General features: G+C 44.9%; 1 protein-coding gene across 3 annotated transcripts in view; it reads left to right on the top strand.

Moving 5' to 3' along the window:
• acsl3a (acyl-CoA synthetase long chain family member 3a) overlaps positions 1-20,939 on the top strand; it is a 170,964-nt gene extending 150,025 nt beyond the window's left edge. For all 3 annotated transcript variants that reach the window (XM_072474530.1, XM_072474529.1, XM_072474531.1), the window contains 6 exons: positions 438-610; positions 6,138-6,212; positions 8,535-8,726; positions 10,814-10,928; positions 12,018-12,175; positions 18,112-20,939. In XM_072474530.1, the coding sequence (XP_072330631.1) occupies positions 438-610; positions 6,138-6,212; positions 8,535-8,726; positions 10,814-10,928; positions 12,018-12,175; positions 18,112-18,269 (871 nt within the window). In that variant the 3' untranslated portion in view covers positions 18,270-20,939. The remainder of the gene's footprint in view (positions 1-437; positions 611-6,137; positions 6,213-8,534; positions 8,727-10,813; positions 10,929-12,017; positions 12,176-18,111) is intronic.
• The last annotated feature ends 1,267 nt before the right edge of the window (positions 20,940-22,206 follow it).

Below are 22,206 nucleotides of genomic sequence, written 5' to 3'. Positions count from 1 at the left end.
ACCGGGAGAATGTGCACACTCCAGACAGTGACATGGGGCCGTGAGGCAGCAGTGCTAACCACTGCATCACCGTGCCGCCCCTGCTTTACCATTGGTGAGAGTCTCTTATACATTGCCTTTCCTAAGCCCCTATACTTGCTATATTTGTTCCTCGTTTTGAAAATCATCCATAAAGCTTACTCATCAGGAAAGCCTTCTCCTCCCTGATACCCATCCTCTTTAATCCAATCCCCAACTGTCAAATCTCTTGTTACATTTTATCAGTATAAGTTTCTATTCTTATAATTTCTCTATTATTGCTCGTAAAGTTTTCTTAGCTGTCCAGTCCAATTCGTCCAATTGTATTGCTTCTAAATTGCCTATAGAGGTTGATTAGTTGTTAATTTGACTAGCAGATACTTGGGAAAAGAAATGCTGACATTTCACTTCTTCTGTAGGTTCATCTTTGGAAAAATACGTTCGTTATTAGGAGGAAAGACTCGGCTCATTTTATGTGGGGGTGCTCCGCTGTCACCATCCACACAAACTTTTATGAATATCTGCTTCTGCTGCCCTGTTGGACAAGGTTATGGATTAACAGAGACTTGTGGAGCAGGCACCATTAGCGATGGTTAGTCATTTTGGGGGATTTTTTGTTCCTTTCAGTAGCTGTCAGTTTTGTTCAGTGTCTTCAAACATTGTCTTAAAATATGAAAACCCATTTGACAAAGGTAGATAGAGAGGCATCTTCTCTTGTAAGTAAATTTAAATCGCGAGCTGCTTTGTTAATTTTTTCTTTGTGTTCAAAGACAGAAATGTATTTGGATCATGTTAATTTATGGCATTATTGTTTGATTACTATTTGTCCCCGAGCAGTGAGAAACTAGTGGAAACTCAAATCAGTGGCTGACGTTTGGTGTAATGTAAGTTATTTTGCCAAGCCACTCGAAGTAGAATATTACTTGAGGCTAAAAGTGTGAAATCATCTTGATGTTGTTTTTGCATATGTAATATATTTGCATATCTAAATGACAAAAGTGCATATTAATTTTTGGGGGGAATTGGCATCTTTTACATCATTGACTCTTTAGCTCATGTGACTTTGAGATTCCAGCCTATTCCCGGATAGATTTCTTTGTTCTGGGTAGGGCGCTCATCCCGAGGGTGGAGGGGACGGAGTATTCGGCTATAGCCGTTTCGGACCATGCCCCGCACTGGGTGGAACTGGAGCTGGGAGAGGAGAGGGACCAACGCCCGTTGTGGCGGCTGGATGTGGGACTGCTAGCGGACGAGGTGGTGTGTGTGGGAAGTGGGGGTGTATCGAAAGGTACTTGGAGGCCAACGACAACGGGGAGGTGGGGGTGGTATGGGAGGCGTTGAAGGCGGTGATCAGGGGAGAGCTAATTTCCATTAGGGCTCATAGGGAGAAGACAGAGAGTATGGAAAGGGAGAGGTTAGTGGGGGAGATTTTGAGAGTGGACAGGAGATACGCAGAGGCCCCGGAGGAAAGATTACTTGGGGAAAGATGACGGCTCCATACGGAGTTTGACCTGTTGACCACAGGGAAGGCGGAGGCACAGTGGAGGAAAGCGCAGGGGGCGACCTACGAGTATGGGGAAAAGGCTAGTCGGATGCTGGCACACCAGCTCCGTAAGAGGATGGCAGCGAGGGAAATAGGGGGAGTCAAAGATGGAAGGGGAGCAACGGTTCGGAGTGCGACGAAAATAAACGAGGTATTCAAGGCCTTTTATGAAGAGCTGTACAGATCCCAGCCCCCGGCGGGGGAAGAGGGGATGAGACGATTCCTAGATCAGCTGAGATTCCCAGGGTGGAGGAGCAAGAGGTGGCTGGTTTGGGGGCACCAATTGGGTTGGAGGAGCTGAGCAAGGGTTTGGGGAGCATGCAGGCAGGGAAGGCCCTGGGACCGGACGGATTCCCGGTGGAGTTCTACAGGAAGTACGCAGACCTGTTGGCCCCGCTATTGGTGAGGACCTTTAATGAGGCAAGAGAGGAGGGGACCCTGCCCCCGACAATGTCGGAAGCGACAATTTATTTGATCCTAAAGCGGGACAAGGACCCACTGCAATGTGGATCGTACAGGCCGATCTCGCTCCTCAATGTGGATGCAAAGTTGCTGGCAAAAGTGCTGGCCACGAGGATCGAGGACTGTGTCCCGGGGGTAATCCACGAGGACCAGGCGGGATTTGTAAAGGGCAGGCAACTAAACGCCAATGTGCGGCGGCTCTTAAACGTGATAATGATGCCATCGGAGGAGGGAGAGACGGAGATAGTGGCAGCTATGGACGCGGAGAAGGCCTTTGACCGAGTAGAGTGGGAGTACCTCTGGGAGGTGCTGCGTAGGTTTGGGTTCGGGGTAGGGTTTATCAATTGGGTTAAGCTCCTTTACAGAGCCCCGATGGCGAGTGTAGTGACGAACCGGCGGAGGTCGGAGTACTTTCGACTGTACCGAGGGACGAGGCAGGGGTGCCCCCTGTCCCCCCTGTTGTTCGCATTGGCGATCGAACCATTGGCCATGTCATTGAGGGAGTCTAATAAATGGATGGGGGTGGTCCGAGGGGGAGAAGAGCATCGGGTGTCGCTATATGCGGATGACCTGTTGCTGTACGTGGCGGATCCAATGGAGGGGATGGTGGAGGTCATGCAGACTCTAAGGGAGTTTGGGGAGTTTTCGTGCTATAAGCTCAATGTAGGGAAGAGTGAGCTCTTTGTATTACAGGTGGGGGACCAAGAAAGAGGTATAGGGGACCTACCGCTGAGGAGGGCTGAGGGGAGCTTTCGGTATCTGGGGATCCAGATAGCCAGGAGTTGGGGGACCCTACATAAACTGAATCTGACGAGGTTGGTGGAGGAAATGGAGGAGGATTTCAAAAGATGGGACATGTTACCGCTCTCGCTGGCGGGTAGAGTGCAGTCGGTCAAAATGGTGGTCCTTCCGAGGTTTCTGTTTGTGTTTCAGTGCCTTCCCATCGTGATCACTAAGGCCTTTTTTAAGAGAGTAGGCAGGAGTATTATGGGGTTTGTGTGGGCGAATAAGACCCCGAGAGTAAGGAGAGGGTTCCTGGAACGCAGTAGGGACCGAGGAGGGTTGGCGCTGCCAAACCTGTGGAGCTACTACTGGGCAGCAAATGTGGCGATGATCCGCAAGTGGGTTATGGAGGGAGAGGGGGCGGAATGGAAGAGGGTGGAGATGGCGACCTGTAAAGGAACGAGCCTGGGGGCGTTGGTGACAGCACCGCTGCCGCTCTCGCCGACAAAGTATACCACGAGTCCGGTGGTGGCGGCAACGCTAAAGATCTGGGGCCAGTGGAGACGGCACCGGGGTGCAATGGGAGCATCGGTGTGGTCCCCGATCAGGGGTAACCACCGGTTTGTCCCGGGGAAGATGGACGGGGGGTTCCAGAGCTGGCATCGGGCGGGGATTGGAAGAATGGGGGACCTGTTCATCGACGGGACGTTTGCGAGCCTACGGGCACTGGAGAAGTTCGAGTTACCCCCAGGAAATGCCATTAGATATATGCAGGTGAGGGCTTTTGTGAGGCGACAGGTGAGGGAATTTCCGTTGCTCCCGGCACAAGAAGTTCAAGATAGGGTGATCTCGGGTGTATGGGTCGGGGAGGGCAAGGTGTCGGAAATACACCAGGAGTTGAAAGAAGAGGGGGAAGCGCTGGTAGAAGAGTTGAAGGGTAAATGGGAGGAGGAGCTGGGGGAGGAGATCGAGGAAGGTCTGTGGGCTGATGCCCTAGGTAGGGTTAATTCCTCCTCCTCATGTGCCAGGCTCAGCCTGATACAATTTAAGGTGGTCCACAGAGCGCACTTGACGGGGGCGAAGTTGAGTAGGTTCTTTGGGGTAGAGGACAGATGTGGAAGGTGCTCAGGGAGCCCGGCGAACCATGTCCATATGTTTTGGTCATGCCCGGCACTGGAGGGGTTCTGGAGAGGAGTGGCGGGAGCAGTATCTCAGGTGGTGAAAGTCCGGGTCAAGCCAAGCTGGGGGAGAGCAATATTTGGAGTCGTGGACGAACCGGGAGTGCAGGAGGCGAAAGAGGCCGGCATTCTGGCCTTTGCGTCCCTAGTAGCCCGGCGAAGGATCTTGCTAATGTGGAAGGAGTCGAAGCCTCCCAGCCTGGAGGCCTGGATAAATGATATGGCTGGGTTCATAAAGTTGGAGAGGATTAGGTTTGCCTTGAGAGGGTCTGCGCAGGGGTTCTACAGGTGGTGGCAACCGTTTCTAGACTATCTCGCGGAGCGTTAGAGGAAGGTCGGTCAGCAGCAGCAGCAACCTTGGTGGGGGGGGGGGGGAATCCTGGGAGGGGAGGGGGAAAGGGGGACTGCCTGGGAGGGTGGATGAACAAGAGATAACATGAAGGGTTGGGGAAACTGGCACGTACGGGTGAGGGCCAGTGTACAAAGCTGTGTAAATATATCATTTTGCCATGTATATATCTTGCTCTGCGTGATTTCTCGTTTTTTTTTTTGTTACAGGGGGGGGGGGGGGGGGGGGTTATTGTTTGTAAGGGAGAAAAATTGTGTTAAAAAACTTTAATAAATATATATTTTTTTAAAAGACTTTGAGATTCCACGTAAAATGAAACTTCATCTGTCAGTCATACTGATTACCCTCTGGTGGATAATGGACAATAGTAGATAGACGAGGGGTGCGATCTACCAACTGCATCCTGTCAGAATCGGGGTGCAACAAGGCCGATAGATCCCTGGGAGACGCCTCCCCCAAGATTCCTGACGGTCCTTACACCTAGCGAGAACTAACCATATCTCGTGAAATGTAGCTTTCCGGATTCAGCCCACAATGGGCAGCTAAGTGAGTTTAAGAACCTGGGATATACTGGCCTCGCGGAGGCGACCCCATCTGGGTACCGTTCAGTACTGGTCCCCACAAATGGAGACCAGGCAAATCGGCACTTTGGGGGGAGGGGGCCCCCAGGTGGTCAGCCTCTGGGCAGGGTGGCACCTTGGGCACTGCAGGTGCCACCCAGATACCTTGGCACTGCCAGCCTGGCACACTGGCCAATTTTAACTCCTGCGCTGTGGAGCACCGCCCATTGGAGTTCCTCAGTGCAGGAAATAGCGCTAAGTGCAGTTTTTGTGGGGGGGTTCCCTGCCGGGCCATCAAAGAAAAACAGCCAGAGTTCCATTAGATAGCGGGGTCATTCCCGGCGCTACAAGATCTGAAATGATTCCACACAAGAAGGACTTTTTGTTTTAGTTCGATCACACCCAAGATTCCACTTGTAAAGTACAGGGAACACTTCAATCAACAATCGTGAGGAGCCCCATTGATATGGACTTTCTTTTCAAGCCATTGTTAGCTATCCTGATTGTCAAGTACAAGAATAGTCTGTTTGGTTGAACAGCTAATCAATGTACTTATGTCACGGATCTTGACGGTAGTGTTATTTTCCTCCTCTAAGTGCTGCTGTTGCCTTCCATTTCCTATTGTACACAAAGATCTCTGGGTATTCTCTTCAATTTTTTTTTATCAGCTCTTGAATGTAACTTGATAAATTATTTGGAACAAATTGCATATAAAGAGAAATATATAAAGTTGGAGGTAAATAAAGGATTTTTTCATTCCCTTGATCAGCTGATCTGTACGTTGCTCTTCTGCCCCCAACGACCGTAACTCCAAGAAAGATAGTCTTACATGCAAAAGTAGAAATCTGTTAGTGAAAATGTATAAGGAATAGGCTTGACTCTGGCAAGTGTTTGGTATATTCACACTGATGTCATTTGTGTAATCAGTAAAATCTGGACATTGGATATATTTTACTTGCAAGTGGATTAGTTCTATCAAGAGTTTCTTTCAGCATTTTTCATTGTAGTTCTGTTGGATTTTGAAGTATTCCTTTTTATTTTCATAAAACGTTTCTTGCATAGAGCAATGATGTCATAGTTTTTTATGCAGAAATGAACTAGGGGAACCAAATCATCTTGAATTTTGTTTTCATTCTTGTTAATGGTATTGAAATGTCAGTAATTATGCAACGCTGCGAGAAGTTCCATGTAGATATTGGTTACCTTGCAAGCTAGTCTATATTTAATTGTCTTAAAGGTGTATAATAATATATCATCATCACAATTTAAAAAAATTTAATTCAAGTAACTTTTGTTGATTTTAGTGTTTGACTACACCACTGGTCGCGTGGGAGCTCCACTGCCCTGTAGTGAGATTACATTAAAAAACTGGGAAGAAGGTGAGCAAAGCCACTTATTTTAAATGAAAGAACAGGAATGCCCAGTTAGAATTTAAATCTTATTCCAGGTTTGTTACACCCAAGATCAACATTTTGTGGCACACATTTCATGGAAGAATTGGAATGTTTATGGCCGTACGCATTTGTATTTGCTTCCAGCTATGCATTATAATTCACGGCACAACAGCAACAACCTCTTGCATTTATGTAGTGCCTTTGATGAAGTAAGACATCCCAAAGTGCTTCATCGGAGCAATTATCAAACAAAATTTAACAGAGCCATACCCAAGGAGGAATTCAGATAAGTGACCAAAAGCTTGGTCAAAGAGATCGGAGTAGTTTAAAGGAGGTAGAGAAGTGCAAATGTTTAGGGAGGGAATTCCAGGGCTGAGGGCCAGAACACCAGAAGACACAGCTGTCAGCGGTGGAGTGGATAAAAAAACATTTGCATAAGAGGCCAGAATTGGAAGAGTGCAGAACTCTTGAAGGGTTGTAAGACTGGAACAAGCTACGGAGGTGGGAAGAGGTCATGATGGGAACTGAAAACAAGGATGTGAATTTCTAAATCCACATATTGACGGACTCAGAGCCAGTGTGCTCAAGGATGACATGGGAACAAGACTTGGTGCAAGTTATGATATAGATGGCAGAGGTTTGGATGAGCTCATTTGTGGAAAGTGCAAGATGGTGGACCGGCCAAGATAGCACTGCAGGAGTCGTGATTAAAGATGACAAAGATGGATACAGATGAGCTATGGCAGGGGTGAAGACATGGGTACGGAAGTGGTAGTCTTAGTGGTGATAAAAATAATTTGGTGGAATTCAGCTGAGGACCACATAGGATATCGAGATTGCAAACAGTTTATTTAAGCCTCAGACATTGGCCAGTATGTGGGATAGAATTTGTAGTTAGCGAATTGTGTTTGTGGTGGAGGTGGAAGACAAGGGTCAAAATTTAGTGAGTCTACCAGAGCAGATAAGATGGCAGTTGGGCTGGATATATCCGGTGGAGCTGCCTGAGACCAGTTATTCTTGAGCCCACCGGGATTTAATGATGGCTCAGGAATTTAACAGAACTTGCATGGGTTGCCCACTCTCACAGAAAGCCAACTAATGTGAGGTTCTTGTTTAAAGGCACTGGGCAGGGTGGTACTCTGGCGCACCACAGCCCCTTGGTGCTGTGACAGATTACCCGTGCCAGGGATCGAGCTCGGGGGTGCCTCGTACTTAAGAGGTGGGGTGAGGGAGTCACAAGGCAGTGGGGGGGGGGTCGCGGAGGGAAGAGGTCACGGAGGGAATGCCGAGAGGGGTTGAAATGCCAGGGAATTTTAAAATGGTGCCCAATCACTTCCTGCAAGAAGTGAGGCCTTGGCGGGGCGTTCCTCGCTGAGGCCAAAATAAGAGTCCCGCTTGATAGCGGGTCATTCTCGATGCTGCAGTCTCCAAGAAATGCCCCACAATTCACCCCTAAAATGGGACTCTGTTTTTTGAGTGTTAAATTGTGCCCAGAAAGGAGCTGGTGAATCTACAGAAGTGACAGTGTGGGAATAATTGATTCCCTGGTTAGAATTGATTGGTAGAAATGGAATAGGGTCTTCGAATTCAGCTGGCCAACAGAGGAGTGGTGTTGAAGGATGATCTGTTTTATTAAAATTCCATACAAAAAGTGCCATCTTGATTTTTCTTTTAAATGCCCTTTTATGTATGCATTTCTCCAAAATGAGTGCCTTGATTGACTTGGATTTATTCCTGAACTAATTAAAGTCATTAATGTATTATCAAAAAGGAATCCTGGATTTGATCAAAGAGTGGCAGTAATAAAGTCAGACTGTGGTTGTCATAAAATTAGAATTTACAGTGCAGAAGGAGGCCACTCCGCCCATCGAGTCTGCACGGACCTTTGGAAAGAACACCTTACTCAAGCCCATGCATCCACCCTATCCCCATAACCCCACTTAACCATTTTGGACACGGACAGTTTAGCAAGGCCAATCCACCGAACCTGCACATCTTTGGACTGTGGGAGGAAACCGGAGCACCCGGAGGAAACCCACGCAGACACTGGGAGAACATGCAGACTCCACACAGACAGTGACCCAAGCCAGGAATTGAGCCTGGGACCCTGGAGCTGTGAAACAACTGCTAACCACTGTGCCACCGTGCTGCCCGGTTGTGTCTATTATTATTTCATAACTGTAACATGGTTTGTCCCAGTAATGTGCTCCTCAGTATGAAAACTTCAGAATTGCCTCAAATTTGCATGCATTGTTTAGAATAAAATCTGTTTTAAAAAAATATATTTTCTCTTCTCTTCTTGACCAGGTGGATATACAGTATATGACAAGCCACATGCCAGAGGAGAAATTCTTATTGGTGGCCCAAATGTTACTCTGGGATACTTCAAGAATAAATCCAAAACACTTGAAGATTATTTTGTAGATAAGGATGGACAGGCATGGTTTTGCACTGGAGATATCGGTGAATTTCAAGATGATGGATGCCTTAAGGTCATTGGTTAGTATCTGAAGAACTCGTAGATAATATAGCATATTCCCGTAACAGCCTCCCCGAATAGGCGCTGGAATGTGGCGACTAGGGGCTTTTCACAGTAACTTCATTTGAAGCCTACTTGTGACAAAAACGATTTTCATTTCATTTAATTTCATATGAATTTCAGCCATAACGTTTCTGATGTATATCAAGCCCATAATTTTATTGTATCAATTAGTTTAAATTAAAGAAACTTATATAAAGTGTGGAAATGTTATTTCGAAGCTTTGTTTAAAAGATATTTTCCCTCTGAAATCAGTAAGTCTTTTGGGTGCCCTTATAGTGTTTTTTTTTCCATTGGGTTACTGCCAATTAATTACAAGTCATGTAATCTTGGGAAAATGTATTTTTCAACAACTAAAAATGCTAAATTTGATTAGTAGTTAAATCCTTGTGCCCTTCTGAGAAATGTAAGTGCTCCTACTAAAACATTGCCATATGTTTGATTTCTCAGACTTGCCCTCAGGAATTAGTCAAACTTTCTTCATGCTGTGTCTTTGTTACTAAAGTCAGCAAACATCTGGAAGCAGCTGTTTTACTTCAACATGGTCTCATAAAGCATAATGGGCAATTTGGATCTGCTGCAAATATTTTTATGCAAATGTTAATTCAATCTCAGTTTGTTCTTCCCAATTCTGTATTAAACTTTTTACCATTTTGTGAAACATGTTGGCCAGAATTTTCTGGCCTTTCGCTGGCAGCGGATAACCCACCTCTGCCCACGGGTTTCCCAACGGTGTGGGGCGGCTTCAGTAGGAATTCCTATTGACAGCAAGGGGGGGGGGGGGGGCAGAGAATCCTGCTGCCAGTGAATGGTGCGCCTCTTCCTGTCGCCAAGAAACACACAGCTTGGAGGCCAGAGAATCATGTCCATTATTTTTTATTTAAATATGTATACTGTCTATCCTTAGCATCATTTATACATTATACTGATCAGTAGAAAGCCATATTTTGCCTTTTTTGAATACATATCCGGGTTTAGATAAGGCATCAAGTTAAGGGTCACATGAGGCAAATGAACTTGACCCTCCAACCTTCCCATCTTATCTTTTATCCTCTGAAGGAAACCCTACTTAATTCTATGCTTTCCTAGGCATTATATATTTCTTGGATCATGTTTTAAAGAATTCCATTAACTTTATACTTCTAATATTTGATTGCAAAACAAGGGTAAAGCAGATGGTAGCATGACAGGCAGAAAGACCATTCCTATGACTGACGTCCAGGCAACAGTCCTTTTGTATGCATTCCATTAGATCACAAATTTGCCTCATGCAAGCAAATGCCAACACCTCCAGGGAAGTTCCAAGAAAATGTTTCAAAGGGATTAGCCAATTCTTCCTGGTTATTGCAAATGTTTCCAAAGTATTCAACTCCATTCTGTTCCCAAGCCCACTGGGTCTGAAAATTAAGAAGCTGGCCAAGAAATATTGAGATAACGTTACTGTAGCTATTTCTAAGATGCAAGAGTAACTCTTAGCAATAAGGTTCATACATTAAGAAAGAATAATTTGCAGCATGCTGTCAACTTTGTGTGACAGTATTAAAAATGTTCAGGATCAGTCTTTAGCAACCAGAAAACTGAGTGCTTTAAATTTACAAACACATCAAAGCATATTCTGCTTACTACACCAGTCCATGATACAGGGCAAGCTTTAAATCTTTGGTGGTGTGTAACAAATAAAATCAGATCAACCATTTGTTATATACCCACTAATGTTCCTTTCCCTCTACTTCAATGAACCTTTTAACGCATTTTGTGCCCTTGCCACCCATAGTAAGATTCCTTATTAGTAATTAGAAGTAAAATTATTGCTGCTTTTTCTGATTGAGGAAACCTTGGAAAGAATCTGCAGCCTCAGCAATCTCCACCACTAACAGCAGCTGGGCATCAGAAGACAACAAGTGAGGGGAACTGCTGTGGTTTCAGGCAAAACCATTTTTGCCCTCCTAGGACAGATGATGATTCAGATGGTGTGAATGAACTTTTCTTGCAAAATGTTTTTATGTTTAAAAGTTGCTATTATAAGTGGAATGATCTATTTTTGTAGATCGCAAGAAAGATCTTGTGAAGTTGCAGGCTGGAGAATATGTAGCCCTGGGAAAGGTGGAGTCTGCTTTGAAGAATAGCCCATTAATAGATAATATCTGTGCCTACGCAAACAGGTAAGAATTATGCAAAGCACACTGCTTTCTGAGTAAAATGTCCAATGTGCTCAAATTGCTGTGTTCCCTTCTAAATGATATTCGGGTGCAGGTATTGAAAGTAAATTTACATTTTTTTATATAGAAGCCATAATTTGGTGAGCTGATTTATTTGTCGCCTCTGGAAGGTGATTTAAGGGAGAGGGCAATGTTCCTCCAAATTCATTGTCCCTTTCACAGGAAAGCCAGGGTAGTCCAAAGGGAGCATTGTAGGCCATTTTCCCTTTTCCTTCTGTTCAGCACTTGAATTTGACCATTTGCTTACATACAATTGAAGAAATTCTGCCTCGTATCTCTGACTGGCAATATTGGACCATCATTTGTTGTCACAATAACAGTGAGAAAATTGGCACTCGCTGTTACATATGTGCAAATGTTATAAACATTTCAGGTGAGGAAATCCAGAAGTTGCTCTCCCAGATGTTTCGGCATCATGTGAGTCGCACTATTGGAATGCTTTGAATAGCATGAAGTTGCTGTAGTTGTGCTGTAGATATGAACTAAACTCACCACCTTTTCTGTCTTTGTCTACAGTCTTTCTCGTCTGTATCTGATTTGACATTGAATGTCTGTCTGTCTCAGTCCTTATGCTGTCCATTCCATAATCTTTCAGTCTGATTGGTTAAGGAGATACGCAGTTGCTTATCCTATTCACTCAGAGCTCAGATACCAAGTTCCCCTCACTGTGCCAGTAAAAACTCTAACTTTCAGCAACCTGTCATATAAAAACTGAAAATATCTAATTTTGCAAGGGCGAATTTAGCTGATGGCAGATGCCACTGGATGACCTGATGAAGAAGAATATGGGTCCCTGTGTTTCAACTTCTTTAGATCAAATGTAGTGTCTTCCTTGGCATGATTGTGAAACTGGCATACTAGGAATGCTGGAAAATATCTTCCGCTTTATGTAAATTATGTTCAGATGCAATTGATAATGTGAAATTACATTTTTTGTGTTAATTTTTTTTCAATTTCATGTCTTTTGGTTAATTTTAAAGATTTATCATCCCCATTCAGACTAATGGATTTATTTTGTTTTTGTTTTTTCAGTGATCAGTCTTATGTCATCTGTTTTGTGGTGCCCAATCAGAAGCAGCTATTGGCTTTGGCTCAACAGAAGGGTATTATAGGAAGCTGGAATGACATTTGTAACCGCCCAGAAATGGAGAAAGAGGTGCTGAGAGAAATTACTGATGCTGCTGCAGTAGGTGAGCTTGGATAATTGCCCCATTGGAGTGGCCAATCCAAATTTAATCTTGAATCAAAAGAAGGGGTTAATGTTCCAAAATGACTGAATCGGTTAATATTTATCTATAGTTTAAGGATATTGCCTATAGCACAGGAGATTGCCCTTCTAGATCAAAAGTAGTAGATGTGATGAGAGTTTTATGGTAATAGAAATAATAAAAAATAGTAGCATGTGACATTGGCAAAAATTGGGTGAGTGTTTATGATCCATAAAACAATTCATATAGTGACTTTCAAACAATTGCTTTTTAAAAGAATTTTTTAAATTGGTATTTTCAAGAGTTATAAACAATTATGTATATTGCTGGTCGTGTTCATTCACTGTGCAATACGGGTTTGCCTTTTCCTTCCCTTGAGTTTTCCTATATGCAGTCTTGTCGCTATCTGGCTCGGTGTGCGGTCCCTCCCACCCTTTCTCCCTCCCCCTTCTTTTCTTCGCCCATCGGCTTTGGCTGTGTTTCCCCTGTGGCTAGGGAGCGGGGTGTTGCCCCCTCCCCCCAGGTTGTCTCTTTTATGTCTCTCCAGCTCTTTCCCATCTCCCCCCCACCCCCCACCCCCCCCTCCCTCCCTATGGTCCCCCCTTGTCTTTCTTTTCTTTTTCCTCTCTCTAACTTTCCCGCTTCCTATCTCATCATTGTTGGTGGCCTCAAACAGGTTCTGGAACAGGCCGCCAAACTGCCCCCATGCATTTAGGAAGCCTTCCTCCGACCCTCGGATGGCATATTTAATCTTCTCCAGGTAGAGGAATTCCTAGAGGTCAGCAAGCCAGTCTGCAGCTGTGGGTGGTGCTGCTGATCGCCAGCTGAGCAGGATTCTTCGGCGTGCGACTAGGGAAGCGAAAGCTAGGGCGTCGTCCCTCGTCCCCATGTGTAACTCTGGCTGATCCGATATCCTGAAGATTGCCACATTTGGGAATGGCTTCACCCTCACCCCCACAACCTTGGACATTGCCTCGAAGAAGGCTGTCCAGAACCCAGCAACTTTGGGACAAGCCCAGAACATGTGAGTGGTTGGCCGGGCCCCTCTGGCACTGTTCACATTTATCCTCCACCTCCGGGAAGAACCTGCTCATTCAGGTTCTGGCCAGGTGTGCTCTGTGTACCACTTTGAACTGCATGAGGCTGAGCCTTGCACAGGAGGAGGTGGAGTTGGCCCTGCTCAGTGCTTTGCTCCAGAGTCCTCACCCCACTTCTGTTCCCAGTTCGTCCTCCCATTTCAATCTGGTCTCGTCCAGTGGTGTTCGGGCTCTGTCCAGTAGCTGTCCATCGATATTCTCACAGAGTCCCCCTTCTCTACTGTCGGTATTTATCAGGTCTTCTAATAGTGTAGTCTCCGGGGCCCCGGGATACCCTACTGTCTCTTTGCGGAGGAAGTGCTTTATTTGCAGGTGTCCCATTTCCTGTTCTGTCGGCAGTTCCCATTCCTCCATCAGTTTGTCCAGTGTCGCTAGTCTGTGCCCTACATAAAAGTCCTTAACTGTCAGTGTGCCCCCCGTCCCGTCTCCATTTCCTAAAGGTGGAGTCTAGCATGGCTGGGGGGAATTTGTGGTTGCCGCAGATGGGGGCGATGGGGGACATCCTAGTCAGCCCAAAGTGCTATCGTAGTTGGCCCCACATTTTCAGTGTAGCTGCTACCACTGGGCTTGATGTGTATTTTCAATGCCAGAGAGGTATAACGGCTGCAATTAATATCACAATTTTAAAAGGGAACAAACTGATACAGACAAGGCTCAATAGTTCCTGTACACCGCACTTTATGCCATTTGTTGTATTTCAATGAGGCAGACAAGGAGCGCGATTCTCTGCTCCTGCGCCGTTTCAGAGAATCGCCTGGGTCGCCAAATATTCCCGCGACGCCGGTCCGACACCCTCCCGCGATTCACGGAAGCGGCCAGATCGGTACAATCGCGTTTTGCGCGGCGTGGTCCAGTGAATCGCCCGAGACAGCCAAAATGGCGATTCACCGGTACCCCCGCGATTCTCAGTGCCGGATGGGCCGAGCGGCATGCCCAAAACAGCGGGTTCCCCCGGCGTCGTCCACACCTGGTCGCTGCCGGTGGGAACAGCGCGGGAACGCTGGGGGGCGGCCTGCAAAGGGGGGGGGGGGATCCTGCACCGGGGGGGGCCTCAAATGGAGTCTCGCCCGCGATCGGTGCCCACCGATCGTTGGGCCGGCCTCTCTGAAGGAGGACCTCCTTTCTTCCGCAGCCCCGCAAGATCCGTCGGACATCTTTTTGTGGGGCGGACTCGGGGAGGACGGCAACCACGCATGCGCGGGTGACGCCAGTTATGGGGCGCCGGCCGTGTCATGTATGCGGCGGCGCCTTTACGCGGTGACAAGGCCTGCCGTGCGTAAATGACGCGGCGCTGCTCCTAGCCCATTTTCGGGTCCTGAATCGGTCGGGATAGGGGCCGTTTCGCGCCGTCGTGAACCTTGACGGCGTTCACGACGGCGCGAACACTCTGTCTCCATTTCAGAGAATCGCGCCCAAGACGTTTCGGAAAAGCTAGCTGCAGAAGTTGTCACTGGATGAAATTGTCAACTGAATTTAAATACTTCTGTTATTGCTGCATGCTGTAATTCCCAAATACAAATAAAATATATAATTATATATATTTATAAATACATTTTCAAAGAACAAATGCACGTGCTTTCTATTTGCTTAAAATAAATCGTTTGATGGGTAAACAGACCCAATTCAGAGTGCGTGCGGATGGAGGCGGCCTCCTACAAGGGGACGACCCTCCGGGCCTTGGCTACAGTTGCATCCCCCTCCTTCCGCAGCTAGCTTTTCCGAAACATCTTGTCTGCCTCATTGAAATACATCGAATGGCATAAAGTGCGGTAGATAGGAACTATTGAGCCTTGTCTGTATCAGTTTGTTCCCTTTTAAAATTGTGATATTAATTGCTGCCGTTATACCTCTCTGGCATTGAAAATTAACTGTTACAAGCTTGACATCTCATTCCTCCATGTATTAATTTGATTTGATTTATTGTCACATGTACCCACGTACAGTGAAAAGTATTTTTCTGCGGCTGAGGGAACGTACACAGTACGTACATAGTAGACAAAAGAATAATCAACAGAGAACATTGACAAATGGTATATCGCCAAACAGTGATTGGTTACAGTGCAGAACAAGCAAACAAGCAAGAGCAGCATAGGGCGTCGTGAATAGTGTTCTTACAGGGAATAGATCAGTCCGAGGGGGAGTCGTTGAGGTGTCTTGTCGCTGTGGGGAAGAAGCTGTTCCTATGTCTGGATGTGCAGGTCTTCAGACTTCTGTAATTTTAGGAATTGGCAATAATTGCAGGAAATCTCAGAAAAGGGGTAATATCCAGCGGGAATGTGGAAGATGTTGACTTTTATTTTCTGGTATCATTTTAAGGTTGCAACATAGTTAACTATCAACATTTTTCACAGTGTTTCTTTTGCAAGCGACTTAGTAAGGTGGCAAAGAATGCAAATGGTTGTTAGCCTTCATAGCGAATGAATTTGAGTAAAAGAACGGGAATGTCTTGCTGAAATTATGCAGGATCTTGGTGAGACCACACCTGGAATATTATGTTCAGTTTTGGTCTCCTTATCTGAGGAAGGATGTTCTTGCTGTAGGGGGAATGCAGCAAAGGTTTATCAGACTGATTCCTGAGATGGTGGGACTGATGTATGAGGATAGTTTGAGTCGGTTAAGATTATATTCGCTAGAATTCAGAAGAAAGAGATGGGAATCTCATTGAAACCTATAAAGTTCTAACAGGATTAGACTGAGTAGATGCAGGAAGGATGTTCCCGATGGTGGGTGTGTCAAGAACCAGGGGTCACAGTCTGAGGATATGGGGTTCAGCCATTTAGGACTGGGATGAGAAATTTCTTTACCCAGAGTGGAGAGCCTGTGGAATTCGTTACCACAGAAGGTAGTCGAGGACAAACATTGTGGGTGCGATTCTCCGAGCCACGCGCCGGGCCGGAGAATCGCCGCAACCGCGCCCCGACGCCAGCGGGCGATTCTCCGAGGTGTGGAGAATCGGCGCCATTTGCGCCGACGCAGTGCGGGCCGCTGGAATCGGCGGGGCTGCCGATTTTCCGGCCTGAATAGGCCGAGCGGCCGCGCGGAAAAAAGAGTCCTGCCGGTGCAGTTCACCCCTGGTCGCTGCCGGCAGAACTCTGCGCGAAGGGTCGGGGGGGGCGGCATGTGGGGTGGCGAAAAGCGTTCCTTCACCGGGGTGGGCCTCCGATGGGGTCTGGCTCGCGATCGGGGCCCACCGATCGGCCACTCCCCCCCCCCCCCCCCCCCCCCCCCTCCCGGGCCTACTTTGTTGTGCTGCCGGCCCCTGAACCCCCACGCCATGTTGCGTAGGGACCGGCGCGCTGAAGAAGTCCCCCACGCTTGCGCAGGTTGGCGCGGCCCAACTGTGCATGCGCGGGTTAGCGCGGTGCCCATTTGGCGCCAGGAAGGGAGGCTGGAGCGGTGTGAACTGCTCCAGCGCCGTGCTGGCCCCCTGTGAGGGACAGAATCGGTCGTCCCTGTGCCCGTTTCGTGCCGTAGTGAAACGCGACGGCGTTCACGACGGCGCGAACGCTTAGCCTCCATTTTGGAGAATCCCCCCTGTATGTTTTCAAGAAGAAATTAGGTATAGCTTTTGGGGAGGGGGGAGGGGCCGAAAGGGATCAAAAGATATGGGGAAAGGCGGGAATAGGCTGTTGAGTTGAATGATCATCCATGATGGTAATGAATGGCGGAGTCGGCTCGCAGGGTCAAATGGCCTACTCCTATTTTCTATTTTTAATACTTCCAATGGGTGTCTCTTGAGGACACAGTATTGTTAAGTAAAAGTGTAATTGCTGTAACTTGCATGCTGCAAATCTAATTCCTGAAAGTTGAAATGCTTTGCAAAAGGAGGAATTTTATACGGGCCATGGGAAATGGTAATTTCTTTTGTCCCTGATAATGAATGCTGTATTGATTATTTTTTTTAAATTTCCAATTGCGGGGCAATTTAGCATGGCCGATTCACCTACCCTGCACATCTTTGGGTTGTGGGGATGAAACCCACGCAGCCACAGGGAGAATGTGCAAAACTCCCGGGGTCGGGATCAAACCCGGGTCCGCGCCACCGTGAGACAGCAGTGCTAACCACTGTGCCGTTCACTGCCTGTGAATTCTGTAATGATGGGGAAGTTGAAGTTTGAGTCAAACTCTGATCACCTTAGGAGTGAGCTGAAACAATGTGGCAACCTAGGAGCAAGAGTAGTTCACATCCTGATTGTGTTGAAGTTATACTTGAAGTAAAAATTGGCAGTGGATTCCATAATATCTCAGTGCTTCGAGTGATGCTCGAATGCAGGGTCAACATTTTTAAAAGTGTGTTGAAGCAAAGATGATTAATGGAATATGGGCACATGAGATTGGGAGCTCTCGTGGAGGGTAAATACCTACGTGGGATAGTTAGGTCAAGCATTTCCTGTTTCAAAATTATAATACCCATGTAACACAAATGTATTAATTTCATAGAATTTACAGTGCAGAAGGAGGCCATTCGGCCCATCGAGTCTGCACCGGCTCTTGGAAAGAGCACCCTACCCTCCACCCTATCCCCATAACCCAGTAACCCCACCCAACACTAAGGGCAATTTTTTGGACACTAAGGGCAATTTAGCAAGACCAATCCACCTAACCTGGACTGTGGGAGGAAACCGGAGCACCCGGAGGAAACCCACGCACAGACAGGGAGAACGTGCAGACTCCGCACAGACAGTGACCCAAGCTGGGAATCGAACCTGGGGCTGTGAAGCAATTGTGCTAACCACTATGTTACCGTGCTGCCCTTATATTCAGATCTATATAATTCCTATTGCTGTATTTTAACTCTATATTTTGTGTCTGTGTTTGCAGCAAGATTGGAGAAGTTTGAAATTCCATTGAAAGTTAGATTGAGTCCTGAGCCATGGACTCCAGAAACGGGCCTGGTCACTGATGCCTTCAAATTGAAACGGAAGGAGCTCAAAACCCACTACCTAGCAGACATTGATCGAATGTACGGAGGGAAATAATACCTGCATTCTACTCCATCTCATTAAATAGGAATGAATTTGAAGCATAATTACAACTGAGACCAAAACGCACAGCAATGTTTTTTCAAATCTAAAACCATAGGATTAATTAATCTGAAAGAAAGCATCACAGTATCAAAGTTACCCTGTACAAGAAACTGAATATTGTTTGTTTGCAAGGTATTAACATTTATCCAGGTCAGGATTACTAAACCATTTGAAGCAAAAGTAATGTGTTTCTTTTTGTGTTTATTTATAAATTAAATTTTGTTCAACAAATGGACTAGGAAAAGAAATGAATTGTACATAACTCCATGAAGTCATGAGCCTCTAATACAGTGCTGTTTTCTCATGATTGTGGAAACGGTATATTTATTATACATTTGTGCAATGTTTAAATTAGTCATGTTTGGAGCTGTGCAGGACTTGCTCAATCCTAGAAGTTTCAGGAATTTTTGATGAATTTCATTGATGGGTGTCTTCTCCAGTGGGTCAACAAATATGTCCAGTGAAGCTGCATCACAAAGAGCAGCGAGGTCCCAGGTTCGATCCCCAGTCTGTGATGAGTTAATCGATCTCATTCCAGGGCAGCGATGTGGGCACTTAAATTGAGCGTGGAAAGTCAGCATGCAGCAGCTCTGATGGCTATCTGTAGTCCTAACTGGAAATGTTCATGTGTTAGCTGAGGACAAGATTGAGCTTGTTTATGATGCCCTGTTCACAGCCTGCCTACACTCAATCAAATTCCACCACTTAGGTAAGATACCAGGCTGTATCTGCGACTTGTGGAATCATTTAGTCAATGTCTTCGGGTAAGAATAGGGAAAATGGTCTTGAGGAAAAACTTAATTAGCACTGAGATATATCACACACAGAAGAAAGTTTATAAATCACATGCATTTAAAATGTTTTTATCTACTTGTGCATTGTATCTGTTTTATTAGTAGATTGGTGGTAAAGTATTAATGAAGAAATAAGCAGAGAACTGCTGTATGTGTATGACTGCTGTTGAACGATTTCTGAAATGGCTGATAGCTTTGCACCTTAGTCAAGCTTGTGAGTCTGAATGTACAAAACACAACAATGGAAATGCATTGTGTAAGAATTCATATTATCAATTGAGGATGTAAAAAATCCATATTATACAAAGATTTAAAAAAAACAGTTGTTGCAGTGTGATTGTCATTGATTTGTAAGAAACGTTTGCTCCATAGATCAAGTTAATATTGCCTCCAAGTTGCTGAAGATCTCTCATTTGTTTCATGTAAGTAAGAACTAAAGACTTCTAAATCTGTGGGGAAACAAATGGCTTTCTTTGCAGCATCCAGAGTATTCAAAATAGAAATGAGTTTTCTGACCTCTACACCCTGTTCTTTGCCTTGGGCCTTGGTTTTGTGATTGGTAAAAACCAAAGGGATAAAGGGGGATTGCGGAGGCAAGCTCATACATTATGCAAAACAGCAAGAGAAAATATTTATTTTTCCTGAGGCTTTTAGCTTTATCTTTAGATTGCAGAACTATGGGGTATTACAGCTTCAAAATGGACGTGTTAAACCATCACATCAATGTATGTTCGACAGTAGTTAATAAAAAATCTGGGATGCATGTCCCGTTTGTTTTCCAGAATCCACCACTTGCGTGCTTTTGATCTTGACCCTGTATGAACAATAAATTTAATACCAGCTCTAAAATCTCAATCTCTTTGCAGTTTACAGATACAATGTAGAAAACTATTATAGTGAGAACATTATTTTTGGAAAAACAGAACATTGATATTAATGCACAAATTCAAACCCTTCAGCTGCTTGCTAGTGGTTGTCCTCTTGGTTCTCAGATCTTGTTTATTGCCAAAAACACTGATTTCTTCAGTTAATTTTCTACTAGCAATCGGTTATATCTTAAGAACTGAAGAGTACATTTGCACCAAATGTACTATCAGTTCTTGTAATAGCAAAATAGGTAGTATTTGGTTCGCATGTAAATTGATTTGTGAAAATAATTTGTGAACGTTTTTAAACAGCAAATGCAATCATGTTCACAATAATACTTTGAGAGGGGGATGTCAGCAGCTTTGGAAAGCGAATCCAAGTTGTCCCTGTCTGAAGGGCATTGGTTCAGTAGCTCCGAAATGGGAAACAAATTGTAAGTTCCTCAATTTCATGTTGTCTGATTCTGTGGGGATTCATTTGAACTTGTTAGTTTCATGTGAATAATTTGACCATTTATGTTCTGTGCATGGTTATTGGAAAAACTTTCTAAATGTCAGATTGTGAGGAAGAGAAAGGGGCAATACAATGTACATACAGAAAATGTGCATACATGTGTATAACATTGGATGGTGAAAGTTTGCTGTACTCTTATGTATTTTGACTACTGTTAATTTCAAGGAATTCTGGTGTGGCATCTACATTAAATCTTGGTATTTAATGGTCCATTTCTATCTGTAAATACCTGTAAGACTGTAAATTTGGTGAAAGTTTCTTTTCTTTTCAACAGTCAACTGTACAGCAATCTCAGCTATTTAATGTAATGAATTTCAAGATAAAAGTCTGGAATTTTCTTTGGCCCTCCTGCAGATCTGTATGAACCGCATTTACAAAATGTATTCAATTATTTATTTGTATTTGGATAGGTTTTCAGTTACAAAATAAAACTGTAATTTGTGATTTCCATCTTTTGTTTAAATATACCCTGATTTGTGTCAGTAAAATTCTGACTTGATAATTTTATTCTAAACCATCAAATGCATGAGCACTGTATTGCCTACATTTCAAAATAAATCACCACATTTCACATTTGAGATTCTGCATTTATAAGAGCTTTCCACTTCCATAATTTAAATGCAGTATTGTTCTACCATTGATGGAATGTTGATGCAATATATTAATATGTATGGAAGACTTTTTTTAAAAACGCGAACCATTATTAATATTACCATGTTCTATTAGACAGGGACTCCCAAAGATGGCCTCACGTGGTTCCATTCCTAACTATGCAAATGTAGCCGACTTTTCTTGCCATTCCTTCACTCTTCTGAAGTACCCCTCAAGATTCCAACTTTCACTCCATTCCTTATCTCGATGCTGACACCTGGCAACATCCTCCTCAAGCATGAGATCAGATTTGATATACACATCACTGATACCTTTTCTTGGTTCGTTAAACTGTCTTACTGCAGCCATGGATGTCTTAACTTCAATACCAGGACAATGAATGTCATTGTCTAACACCTGCCATATACTACATGCCTTGCCACTGGCATCATGTACCATGGTATACCTGATTATTTTAAACAGCACTGCTAACCACTGCACCATCATGCTGCCCAGAGATTTGTTCACATAATCCAACTTGACTTTAGTACATTACTGAGGGAGTGCTGCATTGCCAGGGGCACATTCAACATTATTTCATTGGTTTGTGTGATCTTGTATACAAATTCACTGCCATTATTTTCTTTCATTAGAACAATAATTTTAAAACATATTTAATGGGTTATAAGCATCCTAGGATATCCCATGTCTTGAAAAATGGAAAAGCATTTTTTTTTCTCTCTGATCATTGGCCTCTAAACTCAACTCCAAATTATTCCCCTCCCCTATTCGAATTCCAAAAGGACCAAACACTCTGGTCCACTCTATCTCCCCAACACCTCATCCTTTCCCACATCACTTTCCCATGCAATCTTAGGGGGTGTAATATTTATGTCCTCACTGTCCAAGGCCCCAAACATTTCTTCCAGATGAAGCAATGTATTTCTTTCAATTGAGACTACTGTATTCAAGACTACTGTATTCATTGCTCACAACACAATCTCCTCTACATTAGGGAGACGACATGTAGACTGGGTGTCTGCTTTGCCGTACACCTTTGCTCAGTTCACAAGCATGACCCTAATGTTTAGGTCGCTTGCCATTCAATTCACCATCTCGCCCTC

This window comes from Scyliorhinus torazame, chromosome 14 (assembly GCF_047496885.1).
Source record: "Scyliorhinus torazame isolate Kashiwa2021f chromosome 14, sScyTor2.1, whole genome shotgun sequence".
Classification (NCBI taxonomy): Eukaryota; Metazoa; Chordata; class Chondrichthyes; order Carcharhiniformes; family Scyliorhinidae; genus Scyliorhinus; species Scyliorhinus torazame.
This window is presented reverse-complemented; position numbering and strand designations above follow the sequence as displayed.